Source organism: Malaya genurostris, chromosome 2 (genome assembly GCF_030247185.1).
Source record: "Malaya genurostris strain Urasoe2022 chromosome 2, Malgen_1.1, whole genome shotgun sequence".
In the NCBI taxonomy this organism is placed as follows: domain Eukaryota; kingdom Metazoa; phylum Arthropoda; class Insecta; order Diptera; family Culicidae; genus Malaya; species Malaya genurostris.
In genome coordinates this window covers 235,063,667-235,085,877 of record NC_080571.1, presented here as the reverse complement: position 1 = coordinate 235,085,877, position 22,211 = coordinate 235,063,667, and the positions used below count along the sequence as shown (strand labels likewise).

Genomic DNA, 22,211 nt, shown 5'->3' with positions numbered 1-22,211 from the left:
CGGAACCGCTCATTTTGGTTTCCAACTCCGCTCATTAGATCAGAAAATTTTTCTGTCGTGAGAGGCGATTGACAAAAGCTTCAATCCTCGATAGTTGAAACAAAAAAGGGCGAAAAGCCACCAGATTTAGTCGTCTCCGATTTGCGCATACAAAGTGCTGATTTTGTACAGATTTATGAATTCCAATACAGATTTAACAAAAAAGGAATGAACAAACTAAACTTCTTTAGTCTAGACTATATTTGATAACAGTGACAAGATAATAGCTTTGTAATGATCTGAAAATCATAAAATTGTGTAGGTTTTTGATGATCAGCACTGAATTATAGCGATATTATTAGTTGAAACATAGAAAAACTTGAATTGAACATTATGAAATTTTATTCTGTAACTAAGGGTAGAAAGACATGACTTATGGTTGCACGTTAAGCGCTTAAATCTCACGTCAGTTTGGTTCCGCGTCATTTGTGTCGGTACGACCACGTTTAAACTCGGCGAACCACCGACAAATCGTTGCTTTTGATGGACAAGAGTCCGGATAACATTTTTCAATCCATTGTTTCGCTTGCACGGTGTTTTTACCCATTAAAAAACAATGTTTTATCAAAACACGAAACTCGGTTTTTTACCATTTTTTAAACAAACTACAAAACGACTTTACTCTAACCTCGATAACTCAGCTGTTTCTGGTCGGATCGACTTAAAATTTTGACCCGTTTCAAGCAAAGGTTAGTACTGAAGAAAGACGTGGTTACTGGTTTACTACGAGCGCCATCTCTGCTTTAGTCTTGGGACTTATTGATCCATGTGTTAAAAGTGTGTTATCGCGAAGCAACACGTTGTTTAAGACGATATGTTGATCGTGCGACGCTCACTTATACAGTTTTCGTTTATTGATCAGAGCAGCCCGAAAGCTGACCCAGAGTCGCCCAAACATCGTTTGATATGTTTGTTTTAGCAACCTGGGGTCGCTCTAGATCGAACTCCAATCGCGTAGTTTCGCTCTGAAAATTTTCTCGGGTCGCACCAAGCATCCATGCGAATTTGTTCATTTTTACTTTTCTATGAGTGGTTGTTTAGGGCGCGTACCGCGTGTTCTTTTTACTCGGAGTCAGAGTCGCCCGCGTCTAGGTCCAAAAACGAAAACGGTATTAGAGATGTGCGAAACAGTTCATACCAGTGAGTAGCTCCGAACCGATCAGCTCATCAGCTCATTTAGATTGAACTGAAGGTTTGTATTGAGCGCCGGTTTTTTCACTCCGTTTTTCTTTCATATGCATGATCGAAATCATTGATGCACAAAGAACAATGCTATACGAACTAACTTGTCTGCGAATTATTATTGTGTCATATTTGAGAATATCTGCAAAAGTGGCATCCCTGAATATACCTTAGCCTACTGAGTGAGAAGTAAGATTTCTTATTGACAATGGCTCATTCAATTTGTTAAAGAAGGATAGATGCACATTTTGAAGAACTGGCAAGAGCTCATGCACAAATTTCTTCTCATTTATAACTCTCTTCAAGAACCGACGATTCGTTCAGCTCGTAGCTTGTTTCCACCTTACCAGCAGGGATGCCAGGTCATTTTTTCAAAAATTTGTGATCAATCCAAAAACCTGTCTGTGCAAAACCTGTGCACGTTTCCCCGTTTCCATAATACCTGATCGGAATTTCCTATCCGCTCTGTAATTTTTGGTGTTAAACTGAGATCAATTTGAAAAATCTGTGATTGATTTCAGAATCTGTGTCAATCTGTGACCATTTTCAGAATTCTGTGATAATTTGTTCCATTTTTTAAATCTGTGCAAAAGGTTGAAAATCTGTGAAACACAAATTAATCTGTGAACCTGGCATCCCTGCTTACCAGTGCGGTGAACTGGTGAGCTGCGGTTCTTTTTAAAATAGCTGTGAGCTATCAGCTCACTTTAAAGATTCGATTCAATAGCTCAGAAGCGAATTGCCCATCTCTACGCTCACTGTAAAAGTGAGTTACAGAAATAGCAGACGCGTGACGCCCTCCGTTTCTTAACCATTCATGGTTTCAGCATGGCTATAGTAAAAATGAGTCACACGAATAGTACTCAGGATATTTTCATTGGAAAATAAATTGGATTATGAATTATTGAAATAAGTTGCATATTTCGCTTTAATACAAGGTTTCCTAGGTAAAAATAGGTTAAATGATGTATAACTTTTCCAGAAAAGAATAAACCTATGCATTACCTTCTACAAAATTATGGGATTTTATATTTTCTACAACAATTCAAAACAAAGTAAGGTTTAAAAAATACCTTGAAACAAGTTATGATTAGAAAACTAGTTTTAAGGGGGTGGTCATAATTCAATAACTTAAACTAACTTTGAAAAGGCCTAAAAAAAGTTCCATCGAGTTCCACTTAGATTTTTTTTATAATATTGGGTATACCTTTTTCTATAAATTTTGTAAAAATCAGCTGCATAAAGTTGCATATTTCGCTTCGGTGTAAGGTTTTATCATAGGTAAAAAAAAGGTAAAATGTTGTATAACTTTGCCAGGAAACAACAAACCTATGCACTACCTTCAACAAAAATATGTGATTTTTTATTTTCTTAAACTATTCCAAAGAAAGTATGCATAAAAAAATAACTTGAAACAAGTTAATTGTTAAGTGATTTTAAGGGGGTTGCCATAAAAACGCTTTGTATATCCGAAACGGTGCGACCTAGACTTTTGGTATATTTGACAAAGTAAATTATTTTCAATAGTTCTAAAACTTTGTAGAAGAAAAAAAATGTCTATCTCTTCAGATAAAAAAGTTATGGTTATATTTTTTGTCAAAGTAGGCCATGAACAGTTAGGGATAGAATTTGTAAATAATTTCTTAAAAGTAACTATATGCATTAAAAACCGTTTGACAGCTACTGATTTATGTCCACGTTTATTGATTCGAACCACTGTGCATTGATGTGGAACAACACAGATAAAAATATTTTGTGATTTTACATTTATTTTCATGCACATATTTGGAGCAGGCAATTGAATGGAAAGTTACATTACAAAACTAAGCGGTTTGTCTTGTTCAATGAAAAACTAAATGAATCTTAATGTAATCTTACATCACTCATGGTTTTAAATCAGATTTTCGTTTCAACTGATGTCTATTTCATAGTACTATCGGTTTACATGTCGTGTAAGTTTCATCTTTTCTTTCTGTGAAGGCAACCAAAATTTCTAATGATCTACAATCAAACAGTTCAATCAATCGTCACTCTTTTGATTCCGCACGAGAGTCCGCTTAAATTGATCTCGATTAGGAACCAACACCGAACACTGTTTGTCTTTATTTGTATTTGTTTTATAGCCGACGAAATTACACCAAAATCCCAAATGTATGCAATTATATCTTTGTACATGTTTGCGAAACGGATATCGATATTTAAGCTTCTCTTCGCCAAGCTTGTGTTCAAGTTTTGCATGCAAGCAGTTTTTTTTATAGCGTTAAGTTTCTCTACCATTCTGAGATTTCGTTTGAAGCGATAATCTTTTTCTCATTATCAATCTAGTTCATCTTATACAAATTAGAAATTAATCTTAAGCACTCAAAATTTACCCTGGGAAGTTTTCAATTTCTCAGGCGAAACGACATAACATGGAATTTGAAGCTTCAAATCGTTTTATAGCACTTTTTGTCTTGCTGTCTAGCAACAACCTACCTCTAGCATGCTACGCGTAGGAATTGAAACGTTAGCTATAATTTCGCTTCTATTTATAGATTCACGTGCTTCCACAGCTTTGCTTTTGCATCGATTGACCAATCAGAGCGATGCTTTCCCTTTGATATATCGCTTACTCCTTCAATCCCGTCGCCTATGGCAGGGAAATCCGGTATGTCGGAGATTTTTAGCAGACAAAATAGGGTACTGTTAGCTACTAATCAAAATTTCAATCATTTATAATTGAAAATACGTAGCTTGATATACTCAAATTAAAACTTTTCCAATCAAATGATGAAATAATATTAATAATTGATACAAAATAGACTAAGCTGCAAGTGTTTAAAACCTGACCACATTTCTACGTGTATTTTGTCGTGAATACGACTTACTTTACTATGGGGTGCCTTTTCAAAATTTACCCTCTGAGAGAGTGATAAGTTTTCGATGGTGAATATCTCTTGTTGTATCTAACGAATCAACATAATTTTTGCTACATGCCATCGGAATAATGATCACAATTTTATGATGAAATTTTCAGTTTTGTGACATAGTCTCAAATAATTCAAAATTAAACTTTTCTGAAATGTTCGGTATAAACGAGTATCAAAGAGGATAATTCATAAGGCGCGTTTGCCTTTTTCGTATTTTAAAAGCTCATAGCTCAGTGATCTGTGAAAGGATTTATATAATCTAACTACCAATAGAATCGAAATTTTTCAACATAAACGTGTATAGCAAAAGCATTGAAGTATTTCAATAGTACACTATTGAAAAACCTGTCTCATTTGGCCCATGTCAACACCAGCCAATCAGAACGCGTTCTGAGGAAGAGAACAAAATATCTGCTGCTGTACAACAAATCGTTTGAGAAAAATGTTCCGAACAGTGTTCAATATCGTAGTGAGTTCCACAATTTGGTCTTTCTGAAAGGCAGGAATGAATCCCTTACAGCATCCTGATAGTTTCTTTCAATAAATTATGCAAATCCGAAATAAAATAATCGACATTAAAATTCTATACGCTGCTATTTTGAAAGCCGTTAGGACCGCCCATTAGTGAAAAAGCTACAAACGAAATCACATATAAAGAAACCTCCTAACAAAAATTGGATCAGTTTGGATTCTATCGCCACTGCAAGCAGATGTATTGTGTGTCGTTTGCAAAGCTAGTTTCGCTTCCGACAAGAGCGATTACGTCACAGCTGCTAGTCGTTTGCATTGGTGAAAAAACAACGAAAAGGGGACAACGGTGGAGAGCATCACACAAAATCAGCCGTTCTAATGGTTCTAAAAGTTTTCTAATTAACTATTAGGATTTCTTCTTAGCAAATCGAAAGTAAATATCCTCAGTTTAGTGCAAATCTAGAACAGCTTGGTTAGATTTGTGAAGCCTTCTTTGTTTTTGCGAAAAATGTGAAAAAGTGGAATGCTTGCATAATTCACACAATTGATCAACTAATTGATATTCGGAAGTGTTAAGGAACATGTCAGTTGTTTTCGTATTCACGACATCCAGTTATGTCTCTGACATTACCCACCCGCCTTTTTTTCCTTGAGTTTCTGATTTGCATGCCTATATAGAAAATAAAGATGTGTTCCACATAAAAAATTCTTCACAAAAACTTCTGGTGATATTTCCAAAAATATAAGTAATATGAGAAAGGCATCATTACACCACTAGGTGGATTAAAAACGTTTTTTTTTTCATAAGCTTCAATATTTGCTAGTTAATGTCTCTAGTTTGCAGACCATGAGAGCCTGTAATCAAATAAACAAATTATAATCACATAAAAGATCTGCTGAATTTCATTACTCAGAGTTACCTTAAAAAAAATTCGAGATAACACCAGATCTCGACATTTTATGCATTTCTAAGACAAAACTAGAAAACTGCGTAACTTCGGAAATCCGCTCATAAATGCCACTTAAAAAACCACATACTGAAAGTGTATATTGTATACATAAAGAAAGTGTATAAGAAAAAAATAAAAAAATTGAATTGAATGATGAGTGAGAGTTCAATAGTTCTGTGTTGTTCGGAACGAACGAACAAACGAAAGAACTCAGAGTTACCTTAAAAAAAATTCGAGATAACACCAGATCTCGACATTTTATGCATTTCTAAGACAAAACTAGAAAACTGCGTAACTTCGGAAATCCGCTCATAAATGCCACTTAAAAAACCACATACTGAAAGTGTATATTGTATACATAAAGAAAGTGTATAAGAAAAAAATAAAAAAATTGAATTGAATGATGAGTGAGAGTTCAATAGTTCTGTGTTGTTCGGAACGAACGAACAAACGAAAGAACTAGTTCTTTTGATTTGATTTGATTTCTAGTTTTGAACGGTTTTTTCAAAATAAACGGTTTTGCCCATCACTACATTAGTCCTTACAATGGTTCTGTTAAGTTTTGACCTGCTAAACTGTCACTACATAGGAGAAGTGCTACAATGGCTGAACGGTTTTTTTTTCAAATGAACGGAATAAAATCTCTGAGGAACCTCAACGAATGACCAAACGGTTAAAGCCAAGGTCAAATAAACGAGTAATAATAATAATAATAATAATCTCTGAGGACTGTCAAAGTAAACTACACACAATTGGTGCAGTTTTTTGATGACCGTTCTTTGGACACGAAAATCGACAGCGCCGTATCAGCTAAAGCGTTTGGGTTTCACGATTACTTGGAAACTTTCGAGTGTGTCTTTCTTTTTAATATGCTGATTGAAATTATCGATCATATGGAGATATTAAACAAAGACTTGTAAGGTCTACTTTTTGCAACATCGAATCGTATGGCAAAATGCAAACAGTTTCCGGCGTTCTTAACGCTTCCCGCGATTCTACCTTTGATGAAATTTGGAACAGAGAGCATTCAAGCTGTTACTGACCTTGAATCTAAAAAAATTGAAATGCCTTAAAGCTTGCTCTAAAGTCTTTGATCAATTGATTTCATCACTTAAAAGTCGATCCAAAAATGATTCTGTGCGATTTTTCAAACTTTTGGAAAGATTTGTCAGCCAGCAGATAACGATGGAACTGGTAAATTTTATGAGAACGATTTCGACAAGGAAAGATTGCTCCGTGACAGAGTTATGTTTTTGCAACTACTGAAAAGACAAAATGAACAGGCAAACAGTCTGAGGGAAGTGGTGGGAAGTCTTACGAAAACGTAAACCAATTAGAGGGCTTGTTCCAGAGTCTGTTCGTTTCGTTCATCTAGTTGTTACAGTACCGGGATCATCTGGTTCAAATGAACGAAGTTTTTTGGTTCTTCGCTGGTTAAAAACGTACTCCGGATCCACAATGTTGCAAGATCGACTGCTCAGAGCTGAGCCTCCTCTGTTCGATCAATGTTTTCTTCACCGTTGTTGGCTCGATTAATTACATGGTTTTGTTTTTATTACTATCAGCAAACAACCGACCAGTGCAACAAAAGAAAAGTGCACCAACCTAAAACTGCTGATTGAAATCCAACAAAAGATTTGCGTACGATGAAACAACAGTAACAATAAAAAAAAATCCGTTTAACGCTTTGGCGGCAGTGTGCGTGATGATTCGCTGATTTGTAGTTTCGAAGAAGGTGTTAGAATCTGCACGATATCGATTCGCACTTGCAGTGGCCTGCAGCAAGTGCAGCAGCACCGGCTCCGGTTGGATTCTACCGACGATGCACCGAACGATAATTGATGGGTTCGCAATCATGACGCGGGACGGTTGTTGTAGCAAACGTACAAACAAAGCTAAGATACGGTATCTTCGGTTCGGTTCGAGTGATGGTGATGAGCCTATTCACAACTTGAACGAAAAATTCAACGGAACGAAACGAATGGCACTAGTTTGTGGAACTCAAAGGGGATGCAAGAATCGTGCTCAGCTTGATGGGAGTCGTGCAAATACACGCAACACTCCAACTGCGTCAGCGCGGTCAATGTGTGCTAAAAGTTGCGAAAGTTTCTCAGGTATTTAGTGTTCATTCATGAGCTGCGAACATTTTCCGCCGATGTTAATTATTTGCATGATAATTAAGGTAATTACTGTTCCGATGTTCCAGATAAGAGTATAAATCGCTTCCCCATCTTTCGGTTATACTCTAGTCTAGTCCGGTCTAGTCAAGTCTAGCCTAGTCTAGTTTAGTTACAGTCTTCTGTTGATTACGGACCAACGTTCTCGAGGGAGGGGGGGCATCACTGTGCTATCAAGCGTTGTTTCGAAACTTTGCCAATATCATAAATTGAACTTATTACAAATTCTCGGCAACGATCAGGAAAAGCGACTTCCCCGGAGAGGCATCAAAACTATCGAGTTCTGTTATTGCCAAAACTAACAGCCCCCGGGAGGAAACCGCTGATCTTGGTAAACTACAGCTGACACTGGAAAACTGTTCCTGGAAGCTCCAACCAAGGCGCTGTCTTCGAGACGATAAAAGCGAAGAAAAATTACTTGCAAAATGCACGAGGTACAGTTGGCGATGGCAAAACAACAGAGCTCGGGAAAATCGATACTGGGGCTATATATTTTTCCGGTCGTTTTTCGGTTTTGCCATTCTCGTTCCGTCTCCGGAGAGTCATCCGACTTCGACCGGTGGTGTTTCCGTTCACTGAATTGAAGTCAGCTTCAGTCGGACGATTTTTTCCTCCAGCCTGACCAAGTTCGGTAGGATTGGAAATGTTCCGTCAACGTGACCGTTATTGAATTAAAAATTTGAAAAATAATATCGAACATTTCTACCGAACCTTGCGTTAATTGATGTAAGATCGAATCTTTAACTCTTATTATCATAACATGAATGATGAATAGGAGTTGATGAAAAGAATGAAGTATAAAATAATCCGCGTCCAAGCTAGAGGAAATGTTGTAATTTTAGTTGTCGGATCTGGAATGTTTTGATAGCAGTTATTTATTTTCTATATAGGGGTGCAAATCAGAAACTCAAGGGAAAATGCACGTAGAAATGTAGTCTGGTTTTAAACACTTGTACTTAGTCTATTTTGTATCAATTATTAATATTATTTCATCAATTGATTTAAACCATTTCTGAGTTTCGATTTGAATGTATCAAGCCACGTATTTTCAATTATATATGATTGAAATTTTGATTAGTAGCGAGCAGTATCCTATTTTGTCTGCTTAAAATCTCCGGCATACCGGATTTCCCTGCCATAGTCGACGGATTTGAAGGAGTAAGCGATATATCAATGGGAAAGCATCGCTCTGATTGCTTGTATACAAAACTTGAACACAAGCTTGGCGAAAAGAAACTTAAATATCGAAATTCGTAGCGCAAGTATGTACAAAGATATAATGGGATATTGATGTAATTTCGTCGGCTACAAAACAAATACAAATCACGACAAACAGAGTTCTGGGTTCGCGTGTTCGGTGTTGGTTCCTAATCAAGATCAATCCAAGCAGATTCTCGTTGAATCGCGGATTCAAAAGTGTGACGATTAATTGAACTGTTTGATTGTAGATCATTAGAAATTTTGGTTGCCTTGGTTGCTTGAACAACCCGTTGGGGCTGATCCTTGTAGTTTTTTCTTTCTTTCACTTCTTATCACTTCGAAAATCCGATTAGAGTGTATCGAAAAGTAGTTAGCAAACGTTTTCAAACTGTAATACGTTTACGTTTCGTCATAGCAAAACTCGGCAATTCAGTTTGAACCGCCGAGCAGACGTAAAGTTTCTGCTATTTGCAGAATACTTTTTTTTACGGTTATGAGCCCTGGCACAAAATTTGGCTAACCCCTGAATGATTCAAACTGTAATTACTCAAACCTGGTATAGCTGTTTCTAGTGTGTTTTGTCGTGAAATGATTGTTTACATGTCAACAACAGCAGTGCAATCGAGAGAGAGAGAGAGAGAGAGAGAGTGAGAGAAAGAGAGTGTTGCTCTCAGAAAAGTCTAATTTCAATGTGTTTCAAACAACTTGTAGTAAGATCATTGGTCGAAACAGTTATTTTGAGTGATAGTGCAGCTGTGCCTGTAGTGTTATTTATTGAATAGTGCTGATTCGCGAAACTAAAAACTGTTCAAGCGACGGATACTGCGAATTTACCGCCCAAAATATAGTTATGTCAACCGATCGATCGAAGCGCCATCAGCATACTTATCATTGTCGGTGTTATCAGATTTATATGGAGTGTGTGAAACTTTACAAATCAATTGTGTGATTCATGCTGAAAATTTAAAATTGGTCTGCAGCTAACCCAGCCGAGAGTGTTTTTTTATTTTATTTTGTCGTGAATACGACTTACTTTACAACTTTTCAAAATTTACCCTCTGAGAGAGTGATAAGTTTTTGATCGTGAATATTTCTTGTTGTATCTAACGAATCAACATAATTTTTGCTACATGTCATCGGAAATATGATCACAATTTTATGATAAAATATTCTCAAATAATTCAAAATTAAACTTTTCTGAAATGTTTCTTATAAACGAGTTTCGCTTCCGACAAGAGTGATTACGTCACAGCTGTCAGTCATTTGCATTGGTGAAAAAGCAACGGTGGAGAGCATTGCACAAAATCATCCGTTCTAATGGCTCTAAAAGTTTTCTAAAAAACTATTATAATTTGTTGTTCGCTAATCGAAAGGAAATATCCTCAGTTTAGTGCAAATCTAGAACAGTTTGGTTAGATTTGTGCACTTTTCGCTGTGTGAAATTCACAGTAATCGAGATCAAGTGAAGCCTTCTTTGTTTTTACGAAAAATGTGGAAAAGGGGAATGCTTGCATAATTCATACAATTGATCAACTAATTGATATTCGGAAGTGTTTAGGAACATGTAAGTTGTTTTCGTATTTACGACATCCAGTTATGTCTCTGACATTACCCACCCACCTTTTTTTCAGTAGTTGTGTGTCATCTCGCGTTGTTTACAGCAATGGGAATAGCAGAAGCAGAATACTGGAGAGATTGTCGATTATTCGGGGGACGTTTGATCAATGGATCTACGCGTGAAGTTTATAACCGTGTAGATATCTCTTGCGGCCGTGCTTAAGGAGCAAGACTCTTTGCAAGCGTATGAGTGATGTCAACAATGTGAGCGTAAAAACAAATTCCGACGCTTCTTTTCCTGATTATAAGCAATAAATCTTCCAAATGGTTGCAAAATAAACCAATCAGTTTATTCTGCTTAAAATTGCAATTCAAGAAAAGCGAAAATCGTAATCTAAAACTCTCCAGTTTTCCTTAAAACTGTCTAAGAAAAATTATTTCCGTTTCAACTTACTTCCACTGACAGATTTGATTAGCAACAAACACTGGATTTTCTCTAGCAGAAATTATTGCGAGATGAAGGTTTACGTACCTTTTATAAGTGAACCCGCATAATAGGAACCTTTTCGTTGAACACGCGAAAGGCAATGGATATGGAATGTTGTCGTAAAACTATTTATTTTTCCGGAAATTCAGTGAAGAAGTATTGCTAACTTTTTTTTATTAGGGAATTAAAATCAACATTCATAAAGTGTAAGCAATTTTCCATCAAACGTTGGTGAAAAGTTGATCAAAACTGATATTTCATCCAAAATGTCAGGCTTTACATTCATTTGAGAATAAATTATTGTTAAAAAAGATTGTTTGAAACTCAATCGTGCAAGCCACTTTAATAAACTCGTTGCACTGCATATATGAATACATAGATCTATGACATACGTACCAAATAAAATGTACGTAATTACCAATACAAATTAACTTGGTTTACTCGTGTTCCTTAAGTGGCACGTATTTATAGTTTAGACTGCGAAGAGGATCCATTTGGAATTTTGTAATTTTGGTTAGGGAGTAGATATCGAACCTTACTTCGTATCGCGTAAGGCTTTACTGATGATTATGGAGTGATACCTCGTTAGCATTACGGTTGTCTAATGAAAAAAAAAAAAACAGAACACAATGAACTAAATGTATAAATTAAAAGCGAATCTCTCGACTGCAGCCTGGTCGGAGTTTTACGAGATTCGGAAGGAATTTCGTGTTTTAGTAGGAAGCACATATTAACATGATGATTATAAGCCGTGTTTGGCCATGTTTAAACGTAACAAACGGGAATTTTGCGTCGATATATGACAATGGATGAAACATGGATTTATCACTTCACTCCGGAATCAAAACGGTCGTCGTCATCTGAGTGGACAGCAACTGGTGAACCTCGTCCAAAGCACCCGAAAGCACAACAATCGGCTGGAAAGGTTATGGCCTCGGTATTTTTGGATGTGCGGGGTGTAATATTTATCGACTATCTTGGGAAAGAAAATACCATTAACATGAAGCTTGCTTCATTTAGAATTGGAACAAACTTTTGCTCATATTGTGGCGCTCCTGGTGGACGGATTTGGAAGTTCTTGGCGCCCACGTTTCGGGAATTTTGTCAGCTTCACGTATGATTTTTGACATTCCGCAAATCGACTGTAGTTTGTAAACAATCAACATGGAAGCCGAAAGAAGGGAAAAAATTGTGCACAGTTATTTGGAAAAACCATTGCGGTCTGCATCTAGGCTAGCTAAACAGCTGAAATTGCCCAGAGATATCGTATGGCGCGTTATCAAACGGTATAAAGAAACATTGACGACGATTCGGAAGCCTCAAGCCAATCGTCGGAGTGGAACTGTCGACCGGAAACTGCGTGGTAAGATTTTGACGAAGAGGAATTCTAATCTGTCGGACCATGATTTGGCCAGTAAATTCGGCGCTGCCCATAGTACCGTCAGGAGAACTCGACTCCGGGAAGGAATCAAGTCGTATCGAGCTAGCAAACAGCCAAATCGGACCATAAAATAGAATAATGTGGTCAAAATTCGTGTTAAAAAACTATATGACCAGGTGCTGACCAAGTTAGACGGGTGTCTTCTGACGGACGATGAAACCTATGTCAAGGCTGACTTCGGGCAAATCCCAGGTCAAAAATTTTACTTCGTAACGGCTAGGGGGGATGTTCCAGCCAAATTAAAATTTGTTTTTGCGTCCCGGGTTGGCGGTTCAATGCATAGGACGCTGGTCTTACAAGCCAGTTGGCGTATGTTCGAGCCCCGACCTGGAAGGATTCTTAGTGTCAGTAGGATCCATAGTACCAGCCATGCAATGATTCTGTACACTAAGAATCGGCTGCGAAGTCTGTTGAAACAGAAAGACCAAATTCCGCAAAAAAAGGAATGTAATGCCAAGACTTTGACTTTGTTTGCCGACAAATTTGCAGGATAATTTATGATTTGGCAGGGCATTTACCAAAAAGAGTGTCTCCAAAAACGATTTTTGCCGTTCATTCGATCCCACGACCATCCCGTAATGTTTTGGCCGGATTTGGCAAGCAGTCATTACAGCAAAGTCGTTCAAGAATGGTGTGCAGAGAAAGGGGTCCAGTTTGTTTCGAAAAACCTTAACCCACCCAACTGCCTCCAGTTCCGCCCTATTGAGAAATACTGGGCAATCATGAAGAGGAGACTCAAGGCAAAGGGAAAGGTTGTCAAAGACATCAATCAGATGATGGACCTGGTGGAATAAGATAGCTAAAACGATGGACGAAGAAGGTGTGCGCCGCCTGATGAGCTGTGTCACAGGAAAAATTCGAGAATTCCTTCGAAACCGTGACGAATAATTTTATCCGTTTTTTTTTCTTAAAAGTATAAAGAAAACGCTACATTTGTATAAAAGAGGATCTTGAATTCAATAATAAATAACTGAAATACAGGCAATTGTCTTTGTTCCAATTCTATCTGAAGCAAGCTTTCTTCGCTTCGATTTGGCTCCCAGTTCGCCGACCTAAAAAAAATGCTCGTCGGTAAGAAATTTCGCTCGAATGCAGAGGTTATCGCTAAAACTGAGGCCTATTTTGAGGCAAAAGATAAATCGTTCTACAAAGTGGTATTGAAATGTTAGAGAGCGGCGCTGGAATGATTGCTTTTGATGGAGATTACGTTGCTGAATAAAGTTAGTTTTGAACATAAAAAAACGGGTTCTCTTTGTTAGGCCCGGGACTTTCCAGCCCCTGTGTTTTAACCTTATTACAAACACGCAATGAGAATAATTTCACGAAACCGTTCAGTCAAACTTGAATGCCCTGTTTTTGCTCTATCAAGCGATCGAAGTTTATTGATACAAAAGTACAGTTTTATTAGTACCTTGAACTGTTTTTGATCAAAGTTTGAATTTATGAGTCCTGATTTCCGAGACCTCAAACAAACTTCGTTACCATCTGATCGCCAAACCAAGCACAATTTATTCCCGAAATCAGATAGCTCAGATCAGACTATTGGTGCAAATCACGTTTCTGCAATCATAAATCGTTCAATTCTTGTACTTCCAAGTGGTTTGTTTGTTTGCCAACACGTCAAATTTTCTCTTCAAGACAGCAAACCGAAGGGCAATTTTTGCTTCGTTACTAGAAAAACTAAACATACCGCAATGTTTACGGTCTACCGTAGTATTTCGACTAATAAATCAGTCCGACGAAATTATTTTTATTATGATTTACGAGGTTGGGCCATCTTTCGGTCGTCGTCACAACCGCGAACAGGGTGCGGAAAATTCCAACCGGGCCCGCTGAAGTGAGATCCAAACAAAGGCAGCTTGATTAAACTTCGCTGAGTTAGAATAAATTAGAAGAATTTGAATAATTTTTCACCACACGTTAGCGCGACTGATTTGTGATTACAGCGCCCCCAGGTGCGTCCGACCTCCGCCCCGGTGCGTCGGAGGTTCGTTCGGAATGTTTTCGCCATTCCTTCGTTCCGCCAAACGGCGGCGGTCTTATCTATCGGCCGGCTCGAGATTTGCTTGTTTCTTCTACTGCTCGCTTACACTTTTAATTGTTTCACGGCTAATTTACATGCTAATTTAATTAGTCCATATTTATAAGCGAAACTTTCCTGCTCTGAGCTCTGAGCCGACTTCTTCGGATTGCCGGAGATTACCGGAGTGTAATTCGGAGCGTAACGAGAGTCGTTGTTTTCCTTGCTCAACATATCGATCGGCGGAGGTTGTTCTGGTTCGAGATTCGTATCGCTACCTGGCTGTCTAATAGCTACTGGGGCTACAATTTCACGCGATAAATGGAATCACTTTTCAATACACTCCAAGCATGTAAAGCTAATCATGGGGTTTAATATCGGCCTGTTTCTTTCTTTCTTTCTCTGTCCCTCTCTCGTTCATCTCACCCTCCAAAGGTCCAATATCGGTGGACCGATTCCCGGAAGGCGAGGACGATGCCGATGTCGATGTGGAACAATGCAGTGACTCGGAAACGCCTTCACGTGGCACCAAAAGAGGCAGTCATTCGCGGACCACGGGCACACCAACGAGTCCATCGGACGAGGAACGTTTGACACCGGAACCTGCCACGGTATGAGAATGGTCGTATTCGTCATCGGTTGGATTGATATTTAATAATGGAATTTTCTGTGCATTTTTTTTTCATCTCGCACAGACAAAAAACAAAATCGTCGGAAGTTGCAATTCAGACGATCTGCGGCCCGTTCAGTGTCACCTGGAAACGAAAGAACTCTGGGACAAATTCCATGATCTCGGTACGGAGATGATCATCACTAAGACGGGACGGTAAGTAAATTCAGATTGTTCATATAACTCAATTGAATTCCGATGAACCCATTTCGTATGCAGAGCAAATCCGAGTTCACCGTTTTATTAAACAGCCCCGCCTTAATGCACTGTTTGCATCAAATGGATTCAAATATTACGCATATTAAGTTTATAATCTTCAGTTTTGTATAAACAATTGACATTTTCCGATCTTTCCATTACTTCAGTTTTCATACGATGTCCTACTTCTCACCAATCGTATTCAAGTCTTCTTTCTTCGGAGCCAGCCAATTACTTTTGTTTGGACATATTATGATATTGCATACACTTGAGTATTTCTCTTAAGGACGTTCTTACATGAAACACTTATAATAAGAAAAGAAGAATTATTTACACCCAAATTTAGGTTAGATAAAAAATACTAATCTTCGAATACACCGATACCTCCATTTAAGAACTAAACGGTAAATCCTAGATCGCAAAACGAGTTATGAAGTGTACTTACTTACTTGGAATTTATTTCGTAAAAAAAGTTTACGTTATTTGGAAAAACAATTTGTGCAGTGAATGTTTTAAAACCTAATCATATGAATATTTCCAAAATTGATTTGATAGGTAGGAGTCGGAAAACTATGTTTGGATCTATTCCAAACTTCAAAATGGCGACTTCCGGTTTGTTAATTTTCTTCGTAAATCCTTACAAAATGGATATTCTCGGAATGGATTTTATTATTAGGAGCCGGAAAATGATGTTTGAGGCCGTTTCGAAATCCAAGATGGCGACTTTCAGCTCTTTGATATTCATTAAAAACTCTTAGCTTTGGAATACTTTTGGAACGAATTTGATGATTAGATGCCAGAAAAAAATGTTTGAGATTGTTTCGAAGTCCAAGACAGTGACTTCCTCTTTATCGATATTTCTTTACAACCCTTATAATATGGCTATTTTTGAAACGGGAAATGATACTATTGTCTTGGATCTCGATCTGAACTTGGATCTAGATCTAAACCTGAATCTCGATCTGAGCTTGGAGTCGTTCCGAAATCCAAAATAATGACTTCCGGTTAATTAATATTACTTAAAACTATTTACAATCAGTGCGTGTCATTGCCGAATGTCAGCGGTACACTGCCAGCACGATTAACCAAAAATTGCAGATTTAAAGAAAACATCAACAATCGATTAGTTAGACAACTAACAGTTTAATTGGTTTTACAATTGTAGGCTTTTGCTTCCAATTTGCACCCTCTCATTCTGCTACAAACGCAGAAGATGATAGCATCAAGTTGACGCCATTCTATTTACCAAATGTCATCATAGACATACGGGTTGGCATGAGATAGGGACTTGTGAGGCACTTAGTTATCTCACTTTTTAACGACCTAGCCTAAATAAAAATAATTTGGCACGCTGTAAAAGACCTGTAATTCGGGAATCAGTAAGTTTGGAGAGTCCATAAATGGTTGCTTTATTGTACTTTTTATAAAAAAAAACATTAAAGTTACTGCATTAGATGGTTACGTTCCTTCAGTTCGAACGAAATTTCGAGCCTCTCTCTTAATGGAGCTCATCAGCGATTCCCGTACAGTGAGAAAGGACAAGAAATCAGCACATTTTTTTTTATTGAACCCGTATTTTCTGGAAATTCTTGACAACTGCCCATCGCATCGTCGAAGTCGTTGGTTTGAAATTGTCTAGTATTTTTCAATTGGTCGGGCAATTCGAAGCATAACACTCCAGAGCCACCTTGAAGCAGAGGTAGCTGGCTAAATAATTACTAGTGCTGTGGAGTCTTCGCAGAATTTCTTGTCTGAGAAGTTCGATTCAATAGTTTCGGATTTTTTTTCACGGAAATATTTATAAGTTCAATAATTTTTTTCACGGAAATATTTATGAGTTCAATAACAACTATACATTAAACGACAAAAAACACTTTAGATTTTGCAATGGAATGTAAGAGGTATTAACGATCTTTCTAAATTTGATGATATACTAATTGATATTGACAATTTTAAAACTCCTATAGATGTTATTGTAATCGGAGAAACATGGTTGAAAGATGAAATTTGTGCTCTCTATAAAATACCGCATTATAAAGCGTTTTATGCTTGTAGAGAACATTCTAGTGGAGGCCTAGCAATATATGTCAAACAAGATATTGAACATAGACTGATTAAGAACTACACGTCCGATGAATTTCACCATATAAACATCGAGCTTTGTATCAAAGGACACTTTTATAATATTCATGGTGTGTATCGTCCCACTAGCTTTGATTTTAACGAATTTTCCGTTTACCTAGAAAGCTTGATGTGTTCAATTCAACCGAAGCACCGAATTTTTTTACTACAAGACCAATTAGCGACAATATGCTTGACCATATTATTTGTAAACTTGACGACGTTAATCGGATTCGTAACGACACAATATTTAATGAACTAAGTGATCACTCTCAAATCTTAACAACTTTCAAAATACTAGCTGATAAAGAACCTATGACGTTAACGAAAAAAATCATAAACTATCGTCAGGTAAATCTTGATTTTTCCAATTTTATTAGTAGTATTGATGTCATTGAGGACGCTGAAACTACAACATACAAGAATAATAACTAAAACAGTCACAGTGAAAGGTAATAATTGCCCATGGATGACCTTTGATTTTTTTTTTGTTTCAATTATAGAGGCTTTAACATCTTAGGTCATTCGCCTCTTCGGACCAGAAAATCTTTCTGACCCTATGTGCGGGGTTGGGAATCGAACCCAGGCGGGCTGCGTGAAAGGCATCGACTATCCCATCACGCTATACCCGTCCCCGACCTTTGATTTATGGACACTAGTGAAAATAAAAAGCAATTACCTCAAACGTATTAAGGCAAGCCCCCTCGATCAGCATCTCAAACAAATGCTATCACATATCTCTAAAAAAGTCGATTCCATGAAAAAGGCGAATAAAAAAAGTTATTACGAAAACCTTCTCACTTAACGTACCTCATTCGAAATTTTGGACAAATCTTAAATGTACGTTCGGACTAACAAAAGAAAAGGATAAGATACGCTTGATAGGGGCAACAACATTAATGACAACAAGGAAGTTTGTGGTATTTTCAACAAATTCTTTTCAAATATCGGTAACGAATTGGCTAAAGCTATTCCTGTAAACTCATCTTTTTGTTCAATAAGTAACATTCGTCGTGTTTGTGATTCTATTTTTCTACGTCCTTCATCTGTAAATGAAGTGATACTGTTAATACAAGGTTTGGATAATAAGAGAAGTAACGGCCCTGATAACGTCTTTGTAAGTGTACTAAAACATAATTCATTTGCATTCGCTAAAATACTCTCTCAGTGCTTTAACGTAATTATTCAGACCGGTTACTACCCTGATTGCCTCAAGCTGGCTAAAGTCATTCCTGTGTTCAAATCGGGTGACCGTTGTGATTGTAATAATTACCGTCCTATATCTACAATGTCCCTATTCAACAAAATATTTGAAAAACTTCTAGTCACTAGACTTATCGAATTCCTAAATAAGCATAATATCCTCTTTAAATTCCAATATAGCTTCAGACAAGGTTCTAGCACACATACCGCTATAATTGAATTGACGTTGAATTGAGTTGATGAAATTATAAGCGGGATCGATAGTAAGATCTTAGACCTTAAAAAAGCTTTTGACACATTGGATCATAGTATACTTTTGGACAAACTCGATTGCTATGGGATCAGGGACATTGCTAATTCAATTATCCGTAGTGACTTGACTAATAGAAAACAATTTGTATCCATCGAAAGTGACAGCAGCAACCTTGCTCCAATAAACATTGGTGTTCCACAAGGAAGTAATATTGGACCACTATTGTTTCTTTTGTATATTAATGACATAGGTAATTTACATCTTAAAGGAACTCCACGACTATTCGCCGACGACACAGCTCTGTTCAACCCTGACAGTGACATCAATGCTATTATTAACTCAATGGAAAGTGATTTAAGAACTCTTGAAGTCGAATCCAAATAATATTCAGGAATCTTGTATGGGACCACAAGACCTTTCATTTGAATCTAAGTTTGTGAAAATCGTTTCAGCCATCTCAGAGAAAAGTGAGTGACGTTATTTTCCCATTTTTGGTGCATATCACCCTGCAATTCCGGAAGCGAAAGTCGGATCCAAATGAAATTCAGGAACTTTGTATGGGGCTATGAGACCTTTCATTTGAATCTAAGTTTGTGAAAATCGGTTAAGCCATCTCCGAGAAAAGTGAGTGATATTGTTTTTGCCTTTCTCATATAGAAAGGCTATACAATCACTGCAAAAAACCAACTTTTGAACCGAATGTCATATACCGTTCGACTCAGCTCGACGAACTAAAGAAATGTCTGTGTGTGTGTGTGTGTGTGTGTGTGTGTGTGTGTGTGTGTGTGTGTGTGTGTGTGTGTGTGTGTGTGTGTGTGTGTGTGTGTGTGTGTGTGTGTGTGTGTGTGTGTGTGTGTGTGTGTGTGTGTGTGTGGGTGCGCGTGTGTGACAAATATTGTCACTCACTTTTCTCGGAAATGGCTCAACCGATTTTCACAAACTTAGATTCAAATGAAAGGTCTCATAGCCCCATACAAAGTTCCTGAATTTCATTTGGATCCGACTTCCGGTTCCGGAGCTACAGGGTGATATGTACAAAAATTGTGAAAAAATGTCACTCATTTTTCTCGGAGATGGCAGAACCGATTTTCACAAACTTAGATTCAAATGAAAGGCCCTACGGTCCCATACAAAGTTCCAGAATTCTATTTGGATCCGACTTCCGGTTTCGGAATTATAGGGTGATATGCATAAAAAATGTGAAAATAAAGCAATAAAAATGTGAAAATAATATCACTCACTTTTCTCGGAGATGGCTAAACCGATTTTCTCAAACTCAGACTTAAATGAAAGGTCTCACGGTCCTATACGAAGTTCCAGAATATCATTTAGATCCATATTCTGATTCCGGAAATACAGAATGATATGCATAAAAAATGTGAAAGTAATACATCAAAAATGTAGTAATAATGTCACTCACATTACTCTGGGATGGTTAAACCGATTTTAACAAACTGAGATTCAAATGAAAGGTCTTATGGTCCCATACAAAGTTCCGAAATATCATGCGGATCCGACTTCCGGTTCATTGATTACAGGGTGATATATACCAGAAATGTGAAAATAATGATTTTTTTCGATCGGGGAGCTGCTTAAAAAGCTGCTTGCTTTGACTTGTGTTTCGTCATTTATCTGAGCGCAGTTCTTGTGTTTCGTCATAATACCGTCGTACTTTTTGGTCACGGAATCTAGCTTCATCTGACGGTTTCGTATGTTTATCGGCTTTGTACAATTTGTGTCCTTTCCTGTCAATAATGTTTCGCACGAAGCCGGACCACTCCGAATTTTCCATGTGTATGTGCACAATGTATTTTTTTCTTTTGAGTTGCATTTAAAGTTACTCGATCAACTATTCTGATGAAACTTGCACCAGTTGATCTCTATAGAAGTGTAAACAAACCACTGTCAACGAGTTTCGATTCTCATCGCTAGAGGCGCGCTAGGTACAGTCTTTCTACGAATTTTCATGAAACGTACTAATTATTGTAATTACTGTTTCAAGGTACTCCATTTCAGCCAGGGTTAAACTTTTGCTTCAGGACCCATAATTCGAAGTCAAGGTTGAATTGTCGTGTGCCAACGAAAACTGACCTTCATTCAAATGTTGTTCCACGTGACCCTGAAACAGTAAAACGACGTTACAATTTAATCTTCCGAAAAAGCTCCCGACCTTGGCTTCAATCACTCGTTTTTGCTATCGACATTCTATGCATGTGACATTCCATCCATCTTGGCACATTCCAACGGGCACAGGTGCCCGTAGAACGAGAAGTAGCAACAAAACGGAAATGGCAGGATCATAAATTCCCGAAACGCACATGCCATCACTCTCAGCAAGTGGTAGAAAAGTGCTTAATTAGCAGCAACAGCAATAGCAGCAGCAGCAGCAGCAGCACCCAAAAGCACACCTTCGAGTTTGCTCTTCGTCCGGGTTTCCACCTTCCTTTGGTCCTTCCGCAAGGTTCGCATGAATCTGGCAAATCTTTCCAGCTCAGCGGGCGCCAAAAAATGTGTGTTTCTTTATTTTTTCGGGCGGTTTCGCGTTACCCGCGCACCGATCACGTCATATTTTGCGATTCTGAGTCAGAAGCATGCCTCTCCGTTCATAATCGCATTATTTATGACCGATCAAAACATAAATCGCCATTCGCAGCCGGTCGGGCGCAGCTAAAGGAAGAAGGACTCTGAGATGAGGAAGAGAGAAGAAAAACGAAATGACTCGAATAATGTGACGGTCCAACATAAATATCAACACTTTAAAGTGGCGTAAAACAAAAGATTTAGGAGCGATCGTTTCGGTTTACTTTATTTTCTGGAGCTGGAGCTTATTGACTCCAACCGCCCTTACATTTTACATATTTTTCAATTGAAAAAACTGAAGGAATATGAACATTTGTCTCAGTTGATTAGTTTCAATAGAATATTCTAGATCCGATTATGATGTCAGCTAAGAATTGCTTGAAAAAATCATCTTCCGTATGAGAAACCGGGTGAACTGATTATTGTTCCGAAAGGGCGTGCGAGTTTTCCTGCACCTTAACTCGGTAGCGTTTCGAGTCCGATTGCACCAACAGCACTAACTAAACAGGTGTGTGATTAAATGCCAAAACCAATTCTGAAATCATAAAACTAAATCATCGGTCGGTTTTATGTTTCAAACGAGTTTCCTAGAAGCTAGAACAAGTCACGCTACGTCGGTGCAGAGTGCGTAAAGTTCGCACCGGAGATCTGACTGATCCCGCTGGCGCTGGTTTTTTTTCTTCTGCATTCGTGCTGGTGGAATTTTCTTTTGTCACACCACATGTCTAGAATGTAAAGGCACACTCCCAGGTG

General features: G+C 37.8%; 1 protein-coding gene across 4 annotated transcripts in view; it reads left to right on the top strand.

The window, feature by feature from the left end:
* LOC131428199 (T-box protein H15-like) overlaps positions 1 to 22,211 on the top strand; it is a 110,118-nt gene that overhangs the window by 15,361 nt on the left and 72,546 nt on the right. For all 4 annotated transcript variants that reach the window (XM_058591932.1, XM_058591930.1, XM_058591931.1 and 1 more), the window contains exons 2-3: positions 14,869 to 15,044; positions 15,129 to 15,259. In XM_058591932.1, the coding sequence (XP_058447915.1) occupies positions 14,869 to 15,044; positions 15,129 to 15,259 (307 nt within the window). The remainder of the gene's footprint in view (positions 1 to 14,868; positions 15,045 to 15,128; positions 15,260 to 22,211) is intronic.